The sequence below is a fragment of the Nomascus leucogenys genome, chromosome 23, assembly GCF_006542625.1.
Source record: "Nomascus leucogenys isolate Asia chromosome 23, Asia_NLE_v1, whole genome shotgun sequence".
Classification (NCBI taxonomy): Eukaryota; Metazoa; Chordata; class Mammalia; order Primates; family Hylobatidae; genus Nomascus; species Nomascus leucogenys.
Window position 1 is genome coordinate 22,420,894 of NC_044403.1, and position 16,392 is coordinate 22,437,285.

The 16,392-nt window shown below is 40.6% G+C and overlaps 1 protein-coding gene across 2 annotated transcripts; it reads left to right on the plus strand.

The window, feature by feature from the left end:
* Positions 1 to 11,847: 11,847 nt before the first annotated feature.
* PRB3 (proline rich protein BstNI subfamily 3) lies at positions 11,848 to 14,250 on the plus strand. Of its 2 annotated transcripts, none has more exons than XM_004092163.3 (3): positions 11,848 to 11,943; positions 12,874 to 12,909; positions 13,396 to 14,250. In XM_004092163.3, exons 1-3 carry the CDS (start codon positions 11,880 to 11,882, stop codon positions 14,229 to 14,231), a joined length of 936 nt encoding a protein of 311 aa, XP_004092211.2. In that variant the 5' UTR covers positions 11,848 to 11,879; the 3' UTR covers positions 14,232 to 14,250. The 2 variants fall into 2 exon arrangements, with proteins under 2 accessions (XP_004092211.2, XP_030660801.1); XM_030804941.1 differs by having other exon boundaries at positions 11,880 to 11,943; positions 13,585 to 14,231.
* Positions 14,251 to 16,392: the final 2,142 nt, after the last annotated feature.

The window sequence follows — 16,392 nt, forward strand, 5'->3', positions numbered from 1 at the left end:
AATAGGATATATACTCCTCACCATCTTTTTTCATTCCTGTCTGTGTAATTTCACAATAAATATTGTGTTTCCAAAAAGCCCTCTCAGAGTGCTGCATTGTCAGCACTTCTTTTAGTTGCTGGTTCTTCTCTTATATCTGGTAAATCCCTGCTCATCAGTTCGTGGAATATACAGGTTAGTCAGTGTCAACAGCTGCCATTTACCACTTAGACCTTCCGTGTGTCTTGTGTAATTGTTCACATTTTGTGCATGGCTGGGGTTAATTTCAGGACAGCTTGGTTGGAGTTATGATGGGGGTAGAGAGGGTATGTGACAGTAAATCCTAAAGACAGGCCTCTTGACCATTGTGGATGAGTGGATCCTGGGCTGTGCACATGAGGGTCTGTTCTGGCCCTTCTGAAGAGTTGCGGATAATAGTACAGGGAGACTTCCTAATACAAAAGGCTTTGCTACGGATAACTTTGCCCTTGCAAGGGAACCAGGCAGACTGGTATTTTTCCTGGCACAAATATAGACGTACTTGAAAGGGGAATACATTACTAATTGGCAATTCTTTCTGGCTCTATGGAAAGTGGATTGGTTCTAGCTGAGCTTCATGAGTTTTATCTTAGGCAGAGAGTAGTTGTTTGGTCCCAGCAGATCCCACTGTATTGCTGAGATTTGTGTCTCTGCTCTCCCAGACACTCACTGTTATCCATAGGAACTAGAGATGAGCAATCCTGACTAGGTGGCTTAAGTTAGACCATCAGGTAGCAAAGGAATGTCAGAGACAAGGAGCAACAAAGAGGCCAGGATGGCATTGCCTGATTATGTCACCAACTGAGGTTGCTGCAGCCTGATGCAAGACAGACTTCCCCTTGGCAGGAGAGTACAGGAAGAAAACAGAAATGCCCCTAAAGGTCACTCATTTCAGGCTCTTTCCCTGATCTTCTCCAATGTCAGCAATGAGTAAAGTTTTTCAGGAAAGCATAAATATCAGCTATGCACTCACCAGACAAAACAAAAAAGAGGTGATGGAAATGTGGAAAGGGACACTCTCTGTGAGTGAGGGTGGGTGGAAGACAGAAGCAGGACTGTAGCAGGACCTTGGGCACCTAGACGTGAGTGGCAGCCCTCAGCACTCCACTTGCCTTCTAATATCCATGTTCATATTCTGAGGTGCGGAAGGAACAGTCTTCAACATATGAAATTTTAGGAACACAATTCAGCTCTCATAACGGCTCCCAACCTTTTCTAAGTCAAGTGTTCAGTGGTTCAAAACTCCTCACTCCCTTCAGGCACTGCCCTTTAGCAAATCGAGTTGCCTCCACTTTCAACACTCATCCCAAATACAACCACTTGCATAATCTTTACTAGAAGGTGATAGTTCAGGCCGTGATGCTCTCTCCTGAAGGACTTTAATATCCTCAGCTGCTCTCGGTAACATTCCTACCCCAGCACATCCCATATCCATTCTCCTCACCTCAGTCAGAGTGATCATTGAAAAGGAGGAATTAGATCATAACACTTTTGTACTTCAAATGCTCTTAGGATTTTCTTCTGCACTTGTAATAAGATCTGAATTTCATGCCTCAGCTCTCTCACACCCACACATCTCCCTCTTTTTGAAGACGTGGAAGCTCTGAGAACGGAACAGAAAGCCAAATCTTCCTCAACTTAGTGTGTTCATTGCGTAAACCGACCACTCTGATAACATGGTTGTGTTTGAGAATTCAGCTTTGCTTTGACTTTTCTAAAAACTTTGGTTACACTAGTAGGATCTTCATCTTTACATTTTTATTTGATGTTGATGCTCTCTAGTATATATATATTTCACAATTATTTGACCGTATTTATATTCTTTCCATTTATCCTAGCAAAGGCTGATTATAATAGAAAACATTTCTTCAGCATTTACTATATGATATTCGATCTTCAGAACCATCATATTAGGGAGGTGTGATTATTATTATTATCTTAATTTTGTAGATGAGGTGACTTAGGTGCGTGCCTAGGTTCATATAAAGGTAGTAAGTGGAATGGAAGCCTGTCAGTTCTCAGAGCTGAGTTCTTGCCTACTCCAGTGGTTACTTGCTCTTCATTCATTCATTTCTCTACAAGAAAGTGAAAGGAAATGAGATTCAGAGAACAAAAACAAGTTTCTCTTAGAATATTCTCAAGGTTACATTTTCCTGAGACATTAACAGCTAAGGTGACTAAAAATATATTTTCCTGAGTAAACATGTTTGCTTGAAATCATAATCCCATTTAAACATATTCTAGTGTTCTGCTTTGCCCCTTGCATTTATATAAAAACACTCAGAGGAATTAATTCCTTTTTTTTTTCTAATTACAAAACCCTGTCAATGTAGATCCTGTATGTACTTCCTTAATCCATGCTACATACATTTTTCTTGGGTGGCATATTAGCATTTTCAAGATTTGTGTATGCCCTTTTAAATTGACTAAATTTGATCCTTCTAATCACAATGGATCAAAAATTCTAGAAATCCAAGAGAGAGCCTGGTCAGAGAGTTGTCTAAGAAAGGATAACCTGTATACCACTTACACAGCTTTCACTCTTCTGCATGAAGATGTCGCCTGTGTCCTGGCCCCAGAGCTGGTGTTCCACCCTCGGTGATTGGGGCCGTAGAAGGCATTTGTCATCAGCCTAAGGTCAAGTGTCTGTAGCCTCATCACACCACTGTTATCACAATGTCAGAGTGTATTCTTCACCTTTCAGTTAAACATCCTATCCGTTCATAGAGAAGTATATTCACAACTTATAAGAAATACAAAGCAATGTATGTCACCGTCATATTTTTCTGATCATGTACAAAGTCGGTAAGCTGATAGGAATTTCATTAAAGTGATTAATCAATGACTCACTTATTAAACAGATAAACCTGTACCTATCTCTTACCGAAGATGTTGTCTCTTCTGTTTAAGAATAGGTGTGGTGTGGTGCTGAAAAAAATGTGTATTCTGTTGATTTGGGGTGGAGCGTTCTGTAGATGTCTATTATGGCCACTTGGTGCAGAGCTGAGTTCAATTCCTGGATATCCTTGTTAACTTTCTGTCTCGTTGATATGTCTAATGTTGACAGTGGGGTGTTAAAATCTCCCATTATTATTGTGTGGGAGTTTAAGTCCCTTTGTAGGTCACTCAGGACTTGCTTTATGAATCTGGGTGCTCCTGTGTTGGGTGCATATATATTTAGGATAGTTAGCTCTTCTTGTTAAATTGATCCCTTTACCATTATGTAATGGCCTTTTTGTCTCTTTTGATCTTTGTTGGTTTAAAGTCTATTTTATCAGAGACTAGGATTGCAACCCCTGCCTTTTTTTGTTTTCCATTTGCTTGGTAGATCTTCCTCCATCCCTTGATTTTAAGCCTATGTGTGTCTCTGCACGTGAGATGGGTTTCCTGAATACAGCACACTGATGGGTCTTGATTCCTCATTCAGTTTGCCAGTCTGTGTCTTTTAATTGGAGCATTTCGCCCATTTACATTTAAAGTTAATATTATTATGTGTGAATTTGATCCTGTCATTATGATGTTAGTTGGTTATTTTGCTCGTTAGTTGATGCAGTTTCTTCCTAGCCTCCATGGTCTTTACAATTTGGCATGTTTTTGTAGGGGCTGGTACCAGTTGTTCCTTTCCATGTTTAGTACTTCCTTCAGGAGCTCTTTTAGGGCAGGCCCCGTGGTGACAAAATCACTCAGCATTTGCTTGTCTGTAAAGTATTTTATTTCTCCTTCACTTATGAAGCTTAGTTTGGCTGGATATGAAATTCTGGGTTGAAAATTCTTTTCTTTAAGAATGTTGAATATCGGCCCCCACTCTCTTCTGACTTGTAGAGTTTCTGCCAAGAGATCAGCTGTTAGTCTGATGGGCTTCCCTTTGTGGGTAACCCGACCTTTCTCTCTGGCCGCCCTTAACATTTTTTCCTTCATTTCAACTTTGGTGAATCTGACAATTATGTGCCTTGGAGTTGCTCTTCTCGAGGAGTATCTTTGTGGCATTCTCTGTATTTCCTGAATTTGAATGTTGGCCTGCCTTGCTAGATTGGGGAAGTTCTCCTGGATAATATCCTGCAGAGTGTTTTCCAACTTGGTTCCATTCTCCCCGTCATTTTCAGGTACACCAATCAGACGTAGGTTTGGTCTTTCCACATAGTCCCAAATTTCTTGGAGGCTTTGTTCGTTCCTTTTTATTCTTTTTTCTCTAAACTTCCCTTCTTGCTTCATTTCATTCATTTCATCTTCCATCGCTGATACCCTTTCTTCCAGTTGATCGCATCGGCTACCGAGGCTTCTGCAATCTTCGCGTAGTTCTCGATACTTGGCTTTCAGCTCCATCAGCTCCTTTAAGCCCTTTTCTCCATTGGTTATTCTAGTTACCCATTTGTCTAATTTCTTTTCAAAGTTTTTAACTTCTTAAAACCACATGATTATCTCAATAGATGCAGAAAAGGCCTTTGACAAAATTCAACAACCCTTCATGCTAAAAACTCTCAATAAATTAGGTACTGATGGGACGTACCTTAAAATAATAAGAGCAATCTATGACAAGCCCACAGCCAATATCATACTGAATGGGCAAAAACTGGAAGCATTCCCTTTGAAAACTGGCACAAGACAGGGATGCCCTCTCTCACCACTCCTATTTAACATAGTGTTGGAAGTTCTGGCCGGGGCAATCAGGCAGGAGAAGGAAATAAAGGGTATTCAGTTAGGAAAAGAGGAAGTCAAATTGTCCCTGTGCAGATGACATGATTGTATATCTAGAAAACCCCACTGTCTCAGCCCAAAATCTCCTTAAGCTGATTAGCAACTTCAGCAAAGTCTCAGGATACAAAATCAATGTACAAAAATCACAGGCATTCTTGTACACCAATCACAGAGAGAGCCAAATCATGAGTGAACTCCCATTCACAATTGCTTCAAAGAGAATAAAATACCTAGGAATCCAACTTACAAGGGATGTGAAGGACCTCTTCAAGGAGAACTACAAATCATGCTCAATGAAATAAAAGAGGATACAAACAAATGGAAGAACATTCTATGCTCATGGGTTGGAAGAATCAATATTGTGAAAATGGCCATACTGCCCAAGGTAATTTATAGATTCAATGCCATCCCCATCAAGCTACCAATGACTTTCTTCACAGAATTGGAAAAAACTACTTTAAAGTTCATATGGAACCAAAAAAGAGCTTGCATCACCAAGTCAATCCTAAGCCAAAAGAACAAAGCTGGAGGCATCACGCTACCTAACTTCAAACTATACTACAAGGCTACAGTAACCAAAACAGCATGGTACTTGTACCACAACAGAGACATAGATCAATGGAACAGAACAGCGCCCTCAGAAATAATGCCACATATCTACAACTATCTGATCTTTGACAAACCTGACAAAAACAAGAAATGGGGAAAGGATTCCCTATTTAATAAATGATGCTGGGAAAACTGGCTAGCCATATGTAGAAAGCTGAAACTGGATCCCTTCCTTACACCTTATACAAAAATTAATTCAAGATGGATTAAAGACTTAAATGTTAGACCTAAAACCATTAAAATCCTACAAGAAAACCTAGGCAATACCATTCAGGACATAGGCGTGGGCAAGGACTTCATGTCTGAAACACCAAAAGCAATGGCAACAAAAGCCAAAATTGACAAATGGGATCTAATTAAACTAAAGAGCTTCTGCACAGCAAAAGAAACTACCATCAGAGTGAACAGGCAACCTACAGAATGGGAGAAAATTTTTGCAACCTACTCATCTGACAAAGGGCTAATATCCAGAATCTACAATGAACTCCAACAAATTTACAAGAAACAAACAACCCCATAAAAAAGTGTGCAAAGGACATGAACAGACACTTCTCAAAAGAAGACATTTATGAAGCCAAAAAACATATGAAAAAATGCTCATCATCACTGGCCATCAGAGAAATGCAAATCAAAACCACAGTGAGATACCATCTCACACCAGTTAGAATGGCCATCATTCAAAAGTCAGGAAACAACAGGTGCTGGAGAGGATGTGGAGAAATAGGAACACTTTGACACTGTTGGTGGGACTGTAAACTAGTTCAACCATTGTGGAAGTCAGTGTGGCGATTCCTCAGGGATCTAGAACTAGAAATACCATTTGACCCAGCCATACCATTACTGGGTATATACCCAAAGGACTATAAATCATGCTGCTATAAAGACACATGCACACGTATGTTTATTGCGGCACTATTCACAATAGCAAAAAGTTGGAACCAACCCAAATGTCCCACATTGATAGACTGGATTAAGAAAATGTGGCACATATACACCATGGAATACTATGCAGCCATAAAAAATGATGAGTTAATGTCCTTTGTAGGGACATGGATGAAGCTGGAAACCATCATTCTCAGTAAACTATCACAAGGACAAAAAACCAAACTCCGCATGTTCTCACTCATAGGTGGGAACTGAACAATGAGAACTCATGGACACAGGAAGGGGAACATCACACTCCAGGGACTGTTGTGGGGTTGGGGGAGTGGGGAGGACAGCATTAGGAGATATACCTAATGCTAAATGACGAGTTAATGGGTGCAGCAAAACAACATGGCACATGGATACATATGTAACAAACCTGCACATTGTGCACATGTACCCTAAAACCTAAAGTATAATAATAATAAAAAAATATATATATATAAAAATCTGTGGAATTGGGATGACAAATAGAAAAATAACAGAGGTTGTGAATGTGCAAAGCCAAAATCAGACATGAAGAGGGGACCGTGGCGCTATTTTCACCAGAACACCTGGAAAATTAGTCCTATTTGAAAATTGCATTTTACTGTGCTGAAATTTACATGTACATACATTTCAGTGCATATTCTGCATCAAAGTTTGATCATTCCTCTTCAGCTGATTCCTGTGCATTTCTTGCTATCTGTTCCTTGGTATTTTATGTTGTTCTCATGAATAAGGTCGTTCTCTCATTTCTCTCTCTCTCTTTTCTTGCATTGTTTTATGCTGTTATCTATGAAGTATATGTCTTAGGGAAGTCACTCAATCACATTCAGATTTTATTTCTACCTTTGGAAAGTGAACATGAATGCAAACAATCCTCAAAGTGTTATTGTAAGTACTGGAAGAGCTAAGCATCTGAAACATCACTATGCAAGGTAGATAGGAATAATCCATAAATCTTTAGCTATGTAGCCATGCATGTGTAGAAATATATGATATAGATAGCAATTGGGTCACTGAAACAAACTTGGTTATTGAATATTGTTTAGAGAAAATTTTGTATCCAATCATTTTTTAAATGAATGTTCTATCTCTGTCTCACAGCATGGGCTTCCTCACAGCATGTGGTAGGTTCCATAAAGAACAATTTGGAATTGCACGGCATTTCTATGATATAGACTCAAAAGTCACAAAGTATCACTTCTGATATAATCTACTGGTCATGGCAGTAACGAAGTTCTACCCAAGCTCAAGGGGGTAAAAACAGACCTCACCCCTTCAAGACAGGATGTCAAGGTACCACTGTAAGAAAACATTAGATGAATGATTCTGTCATGATCATATTTTAAAAAAATTTCCAAGATGATAAATATGCATACATGTGGACTTCAAAATCAATGAAATACAATAATAATTTGTGGTTCTTAAGCAGAAGAGACAACATCTTTTGTAAGAAATAGGTACAGGTTTATCTGTTTAATAAGTGAGTCATTGATCACTTTAATGAAATTCATCTTTTGAATGTATCAGCTTACAGACTTGGTACATCATCACAAAAGTATGAGGGTGATATACATTGCTTTGTATTTCTTATGAGATAATTTTTGATTGCACTTCTGTATGAACTGCTAGGAAGTGTAACTGAAAGGTGAAGAATACACTCTGACATTGTGATAACAGTGGCGAGCTGAGGCTACAGACACTTGACCTTAAGCCAAGACACTTGAGGCTTAGACACTTGACCAAAGCCTTCAGCAGCCCCAACCACTCAGGATGGTACACGAGCTCTGGGGCCAGGACACAGGAGATATCTTCATGCAGAAGACTGAAAGCTGTGTAAGTGGTATACAATTTATCCTTTCTTAGACAACTCTCTGACCAGAGTCCCTCTTGGATTTCTAGAATTTTAGAATCATTGTGATCAGAAGGATTAAATTTAGTCAGTTTAAAAGGGCATACACAAATTTTGCCAATGCTAATATGCCACCCAATAAAAATGCATGTAGCATGGATTAAGGAAGTACATACAGGATCTATATTGACAGGGTTTTGTAATTAGAAAAAAAAGGAATGAATTCCTTCGAGTGTCTTTATATAAATCCAAGGGGTAAAGCAGAATACTAGAAGATGTTTAAATGTGATTATGATTTTAAACAAACATGTTTACTCAGGAAAATATATTTTTTCTCACCTCGGCTGTTAAAGTCTCAGGAAAATTTAACCTTTAAAATATTCTAAGAGAAACTTGTTTTTGTTCTCTGAATCTCATTTGCTTTCACTTTCTTGTAAAGAAATGAATGAAGACCAAGTAACCAGTGGAGCACAGTAAGCAAGAACTCAGCTCCGAGAACTGACTGCCTTCCATTCCACTCACTACCTTTATATGAACCTAGGCACGCACCTAAGTCACCTCATCTACAGAATTAAGATAATAATAATAATCACACCTCCCTAATATGATGGTTCTGAAGATTGAATATCATATAGTAAATGTTGAAGAACAATGAGAACACATGGACACAGGAAGGGGAACATCACACTCCGGGGACTGTTGTGGGGTGGGGGGACGGGGGGAGGGACAGCATCAGAAAATATACCTAATGCTAAATGACGAGTTAATGGGTGCAGCACACTAACATGGCACATGGATACATATGTAACAAACCTGCACATTGTGCACATGTACCCTAAAACGTAAAGTATAATAATAATAAAAAAAAGAAATGTTTTCTATTATAATCAACCTTTGCTAAGATAAATGGAAAGAATATAAATACGCTCAAATAATTGTGAAATATATATACTAGAGAGCATCAACATCAAATAAAAATATAAAGATGACCATCCTACCAGTGTAACCAAAGTTTTTAGAAAAGTCAACGCAAAACTGAATTCTCACACACAACTGTATTATCAGAATGGTTGGTTTACACAATGAACACATCAAGTTGAGGAAGATACTGCTTTCTGTTCCATTCACAGAGCTTCCAAGTCTTCAGAAAGAGAGAGATGTGTGAGTGTGAGAGAGCTGAGGCATGAAATTTGGATCTTATTACAAGTGCAGAAGAAAATCCTAGGAGCACTTGAAACACAACAGTGTTATGATCTAATTCCTACTTTTCAATGATCACCCTGACTGATGTGAGGGGAATGGATATGGGATGTGCTTGGGAATGTTATCAAGAGCAGCTGAGAATATTAAAGTCCTTCAGGAGAGAGCATCATGGCCTGAACTATCACCTTTTAGTAAAGATTATGCAAGTGGTTCTATTTGGGATGAGTGTTGAAAGTAGAGGCAACTCGATTTGCTAAAGGGCAGTGCCTGAAGGGAGTGAGGAGTTTTGAACCACTGAACACTTGACTTAGAAAAGGTTGGGAGCCGTTATGAGAGCTGAATTGTGTTTCCTAAAATTTCATATGTTGAAGACTGCTCTTTCAGGACCTCAGAATATGAACATGGATATTAGAAGGCAAGTGGAGTGCTGAGGGCTGCCACCCACGGCTAGGTGCCCAAGTTCCTGCTGCAGTCCTGCTTCTCTCTTCCACCCACCCTCACTCACAGACAGTGTCCCTTTCTGCATTTCCATCACCTCTTTTTTGTTTTATCTGGAGAGTGCATAGCTGATATTTATGCTTTCCTGATAAACTTTACTCATTGCTGACATTGGAGAAGGTCAGGAATGAAATGAGTGATCTTTAGGGGCATTTTTGTTCTCTTCCTGTACTCTCCTGCCAAGGGGAAGTCTGTCTTGCATCAGGCCTGCAGCAACCTCAGTTGGTGACCATATCAAGCAATATCAGCCTGGCCTCTGCTGCTCCTTGTCTCTGACATTCCTTTGTTACCTGATGGTCTAACTTAAGCCACCTAAGCAGGATTGCTCATTGCCAGTTGTATTCCCGTTTCAAGTACGTCTATATTTTTTGTCAGGGAAAATACCAATCTTCGTGGTTCCCTTGCAAGGCCAAAGTTATCTGTAGCAAAGCCTTTTGTATTAGGAAGTCTGCTTGTACTATAACCTGTAACTCTTCTGAAGTGCCACACAGATTCTCATCTGCAAAGCCCAGGATCTACTCATCCACAATGGTCAAGAGGCCTGTCTTTAGGATTTACTGTCACATACCCTCTCTACCTCCATCATATCTCCAGCCAAGCTGTCCTCAAATTAACATCAGCCATGCACAAAATGTGAAAAATTACACAAGACACACAGAAGGTCTAAGTGTTAAATGGCAGCTGTTGATACTCACTAACCTGTATATTCCATGAACTAATGAGCAGGTATTTATCAGATATAATAGAAGAATCAGCAGCTGAAAGAAGTGCTAACAATGCAGGACTCCAATAGGGCTTTTTGTTAACTCAACATTTATTATGAAATTATGCAGACAAGAATGAAATAAAGATGGTAAGTACTATATCCTAATACTTAGAAGATTAAATAAAGGAAATCTCACCAAATTCCTGGGGAAAAAAGCCAGATACATAAAGAAAAGTACACATAATAAACTTGACTCAGAAAATAAAATATGAACAAAGAAGAACCAGAAAGAATGTGGGGAGGAATGCATATCAGAATATTATAGAAAAAATACTCTTTGTGGATGAACAATCTGAGAAAACAGGTAAGACAAATACTGACTAAATCAAGAAAACCAATATAATGCAACTGAAGCTTTAATGAGGGTATCTAATTACCCTATTTGAATGTAGAATTGTAGCCACTTAATTATAAGTGGTAGGAATTCAATACAATTCTTAAAATAAATGAAGCAGAGGGTGAATTTTATAGAATATTCTGGACAAAGGGAAGAGCATGAAGGAAGTTTTGGCGAGATGATATCACATGGCTCCTGCAAGGAATTGTGTATTCAGTTTTCTCAGGTCTAGAAATTTCCTTATGGTTTCTGTGTCCATTTTGCATTCATAACCCCTAAAGATACTTTAAAATACAGAATTTTGGCCTTCCTGTGTTGCACAACAACAAGTCTTGTCTGTGCTGAGTGAGATCCACAGAAGCTTGAACAATAGCTGTAGCCTGAGCAGGCCGTGAGACAGCTTTCTGTCATCTATGTGTGCCCAGGAGTGTGCTGTCTTCATGCCATCACACAGATAGCAGAAACCATCTCTTTTGCATCAAAAATTTAGCCAATTGTGATACTATCTGTACACACACATCACAAGAGATGGAAATAGGCTATATAAAGAGCCAGAGATATTGACCAGCTTCACTGCTGGCTGTAGCTTCACTGACCCCAAAAATATTACACAGAAATAAATAGTAGAGTGGAAAGCAGACAATAGTCTTACTAAAAAGATTGAAACTCTAATGATGTCTGAAGTTCAATTATGATATGGTGCTGATTGCTTGGACACAGTCCTTTAAAACCTTTGTTCAAGTCATAGTAGTACCTTTTAGAAATAAGGCACAAACAAGATCCAACCCAACCCATCCCTCTGGGATAGAGTCCCAAAGAGAAATAAGGGATACACCTGACCTGCAATGAGGAAAGCAGAACCCAGTCTCTGAGGTGGTGAGGCCCACCCAGTGTGGAGCTCAAAGGTGCCATTGTTCTGCTCCTCTTTATAAAGGGTGTTGCCACGTTCCTCCCAGCACAGAGTTGGGAGCGACTCCAGAGCCTCCTGCAAGATGCTGCTGATTCTGCTGTCAGTGGCCCTGCTGGCCCTGAGCTCAGCTCAGCGCTCAAGTGAAGGTAAAACAGAAGGAGAAGATGCGGTGACTCTGCTTGGGACTTAGGAGGTGATAGTGGTAATTATAGGGAAGAGAGGGGAATGAAAACACAGATGGGGCTGCAGAGTTTTCATGCCTAGGATCAGGAGACCTGTTGCGCCCTCATTCCACATAAGAGTTTCTAATTTATTCAATGTACAATGAAAATCCAATAATGAATTTGTTCCAGGGGAATGAGAAGGTAAGATTTGCATTTATAGAGAGATATAACTGTGCTGTGAAGGCTGCAGTGGAGAATGCAAGGCAGATTCATGGAAGTCCAGCTGTTAAGATCCTATACTGATCTCAGTAAGTACACAGGGATGATAGTGGCCTTGCTGTACAGACAGTCAGCATTTATGATAGAGATAAACACACATAAGATATACTGCAGAGACAGAACTGGATAAAACACTTGTCTCTGTCTAACTAAAGATATAGAAATATCAGAGCCAATCATTGTCATTTTTCTCTCCCCTACATGCAGTAATTCGGTGTGCTGGGAGTGGTATGGGTTAGACTGTATTGAAATGATTACTTCTGGTTACCCAAATTGAGAAAGCTTGTGAACATATGCAATATATTAACAGGAGATGGAGGGCATAAGAATACCAAAATATCACATTGATGTACTTGGCATGCATAAACTAAATTAGCATTAAGTCTTGAGGGATTCTAGGGAGGAAAAAAAGGGCTGTTCTATGTTGAATTCATGGCTGTTTCTCTGTGTGGTAACAACACTGCCTCCCCTTACACCTTCCTCCCCTTCCAGCAGCTTCACAGATAGTGGCTGACAAGTTAACCTAGGGGATGCATGGGGTGTGGTGAGAAGACCCTTTTCCCTGTAGAACACTTGTGAGTCTTGAAAGATTCAAGATGTAACCTTTCCCATCATCCTGTGCTTCTCTTCTAGATGTCAGCCAGGAACAATCTCCCTCCCTAATATCAGGTAAATCCCAAATCATTCTCAATCTGTTTTGACTGTCTTTTTCTGCTTACAAATGGATCAGTTCTCCAGTGTCTTCTTATCAACACTTTCTTTCAGGAATTGATTAATGTTATTGCCCCTAATGATATAGGCAATCTTCATGCAATCTTGATTCTGGGGATCATGAGCAGGCCACCAAATTGAATGGCAGAGATGTCTGGCTTAGATGACAACGGGAGTGGGTTGACTTCCGCCTGGCCAGGAGTGCCTCCTGGGAAATGACAGACAAACAGGCAGTGTCCTTATTCTGACTCCTCCTTATACTGAGAGCCCCTCAACTGCTTCCTTCTTCCCCAGCGTTCCACTCCAGAGTTCTATGGCTTCACTGAAAATGCAAAGAAATTAGTATCTGGATCCCATTTCTGTGCATTTCCCCATTTAGCTGCATTACTGTAAAAATTTGCGGCAACTATTCAGTGAATGCCGTGTATCACCCACCTCCTCCAGGAAAGTCCGAAGGAGAACCGCCACAAGGAGGCAACCAGTCCCAAGGTCCCCCACCTCGACCAGAAAAGCCAGAAGGACGACCCCCACAAGGAGGCAACCAGTCCCAAGGTCACCCATCTCGACCAGAAAAGCCAGAAGGACGACCCCCTCAAGGAGGCAACCAGTCCCAAGGTCACCCATCTCGACCAGAAAAGCCAGAAGGACGACCCCCACAAGGAGGCAACCAGTCCCAAGGTCACCCATCTCGACCAGAAAAGCCAGAAGGACGACCCCCACAAGGAGGCAACCAGTCCCAAGGTCACCCATCTCGACCAGAAAAGCCAGAAGGACGACCCCCACAAGGAGGCAACCAGTCCCAAGGTCACCCATCTCGACCAGAAAAGCCAGAAGGACGACCCCCTCAAGGAGGCAACCAGTCCCAAGGTCACCCATCTCGACCAGAAAAGCCAGAAGGACGACCCCCACAAGGAGGCAACCAGTCCCAAGGTCACCCATCTCGACCAGAAAAGCCAGAAGGACGACCCCCACAAGGAGGCAACCAGTCCCAAGGTCCCCCATCTCGACCAGAAAAGCCAGAAGGACGACCCCCACAAGGAGGCAACCAGTCCCAAGGTCACCCATCTCGACCAGAAAAGCCAGAAGGACGACCCCCTCAAGGAGGCAACCAGTCCCGAAGTCGAAGATCTCCTCCAGGAAAGCCACAAGGACCACCCGCAGCAGGAGGCAATCCCCAACAGCCTCCAGCACCTCCAGCTGGAAAGCCCCAGGGACCACCTCCACCTCCTCAAGGGGGCAGACCACCCAGACCTGCCCAGGGACAACAGCCTCCCCGGTAATCTAGGATTCAATGACAGGTATGATTCCAGTTTATTCTTCACCAGGACTCCAATTGCTACAGTCCTCCAACTTTATTGTGCCAATGAATCAACTAAAACCCATTGACATTGTATTGTCCTAGAACCCATTTCTAAAGATTTGTATCCAGATACTCTGGAATAGGGTAAGAGGACCCTGTATTTCTAACAAAATATTTAAGGAATTCTGATGTTGAGAAACAACATACCATACAATCTGTCTTAAATTGTGTTGGCAATGAGGAAGTAGTACCGTGTTCATTCTTGGCGCTCTGTTTTCTATCCACAAATTCAGAGACCTCCCATTTAAATTTTTCACCTGAGCACTGTTTGCTCAGTCCTGCCTCACACCAGCCTCTTGAGTCCAGTATTCCTGCCAAATGGTCCCTGATCTTTCAGCAGCTAAATGGTGTCTCACTTTTTAGATACTTACTTTTCAATATGCACATGATTAAGCTAACAAAAAATATCTAATGGAATGGAAAAATGTGAAGCTAATTTTAAAGGCATAACTCATCCTACCCACCTTCCTTCCTTCAAAAAGCTCCCACTGTTAACTTGATGGGATCTTCTCTTTGAAATATTTATGTGTGCATAGACATATAGCATTCTTTTCTCCTACCACTAATGCCATAACTTTTATTCAAGTATGTATGTTAGTCATTTAAAAAATACATTTTTTTTTGAAAATTTCCACATCAGTTTATGAAGCTAACTACATCTCTTCAGCGGTTTTCTGTTTGCTTTTACATTTTTGTACTACTCCACTGTGTGGCTGTGCCATGATTTCCTTAACCAATCCCTGTCACTGGACACTGAGGATGGTTTTAGCTTCTCAGAACTCTGGAATATATTCCGGTTACCATCTGTGTAAATATATCCCTGAACAAATTCAACAGCAATGAGTCATAGCAACCTAAGGATGATCTTTTCTCTTCATCTTCTAAGCCACAGTTTGGAGCACATTGTGTGCGAGGGCATCAAAAGAGTGAACACAGAAAAAATCAGGAAGGAACACAGGAGGTTGAAGGGATAGGGGAGAGAGGATGGGCTCTCATGTACCCTACTGCAGTAACACCAGTGAGGAATTAGACATTTCTTGCCATGTCAAGTCTGATCTATGAACTTCTTTGTTTATTTCAGGAAGTGAATAAGAAGATATAAGTGAATTCAAATAATTCAATTGCTTCAAATGCCATGACGCTGGAACAAGGTCATCATAGCTCTAACTTTAATATACCAATAAAATAATCAGCTTGCAATTTCTGATTGTGGTGTCTCTTTCTCATTGTTTGTGAATGTGGAATGTGAGGACCAAGAACACATTATAAGAACATCTAGGACCCCTTCTCTCTGATGCTTCCAGGGAGTTTCCCTTCTCTTTAATCCTAATTTAGCCAGCTGCCATGAAAAATGTTTTACTGTTTACCGCCTTCCCTGACTTCTTTTTTTTTTTTCTTTTTCTGAGATGGAGTCTTGCTCTGTCACCTAGGTTGTAGTGCAGTGGCGTGATCTTGGCTAACTGCAACCTGCATCTCCTGAGTTCAAGCTATTCTCTTGCCTCACCCTTCACAGTAGCTGGGATTAGAGGTTTCCACCATCTAATTTTTGTAATTTTAGTTGAGATGGGGTTTCGCCCTATTGGCCAGGCTAGGCTAGAACTTCTGACTTCAGGTCATCCGCTTGCCTCGGCCTCCAAATGTGTTGGGATTACAGGCATAAGCCACCACACCTGGCCCTTCCCTGACTTCTACAGCACAAACTGAAAATCTACAATTATTTTCAGATTGTTTACTGATATTCCAATAATTTTAAGGACAAAAAACACAACAAATGGAAAATAAGTCACAGAAGCTAAAAGAAATCCTTATAATTTCTAAGAAACTGAATTTGGTTTCAAGGGAATGAACAGGGTTCTGTGCTTCTTATCCGCAGAACTCTCTCTATCTCATTGACCCTATTTTAACAGTGATCACTTCCCTCCCTCCCTGTGTTCCTCACCTTTCTTTAATGAAACCTAAATGGATTTCATCAAGGAGGCAGCATGACTTTAAGGAGCAAAGAATTGGGACACTCTCAGATTTTAGTTAAGACGTAACTCTTTTTCTTGCTAGCTCCAGACTCTTAAAAATCTACTTGTTCA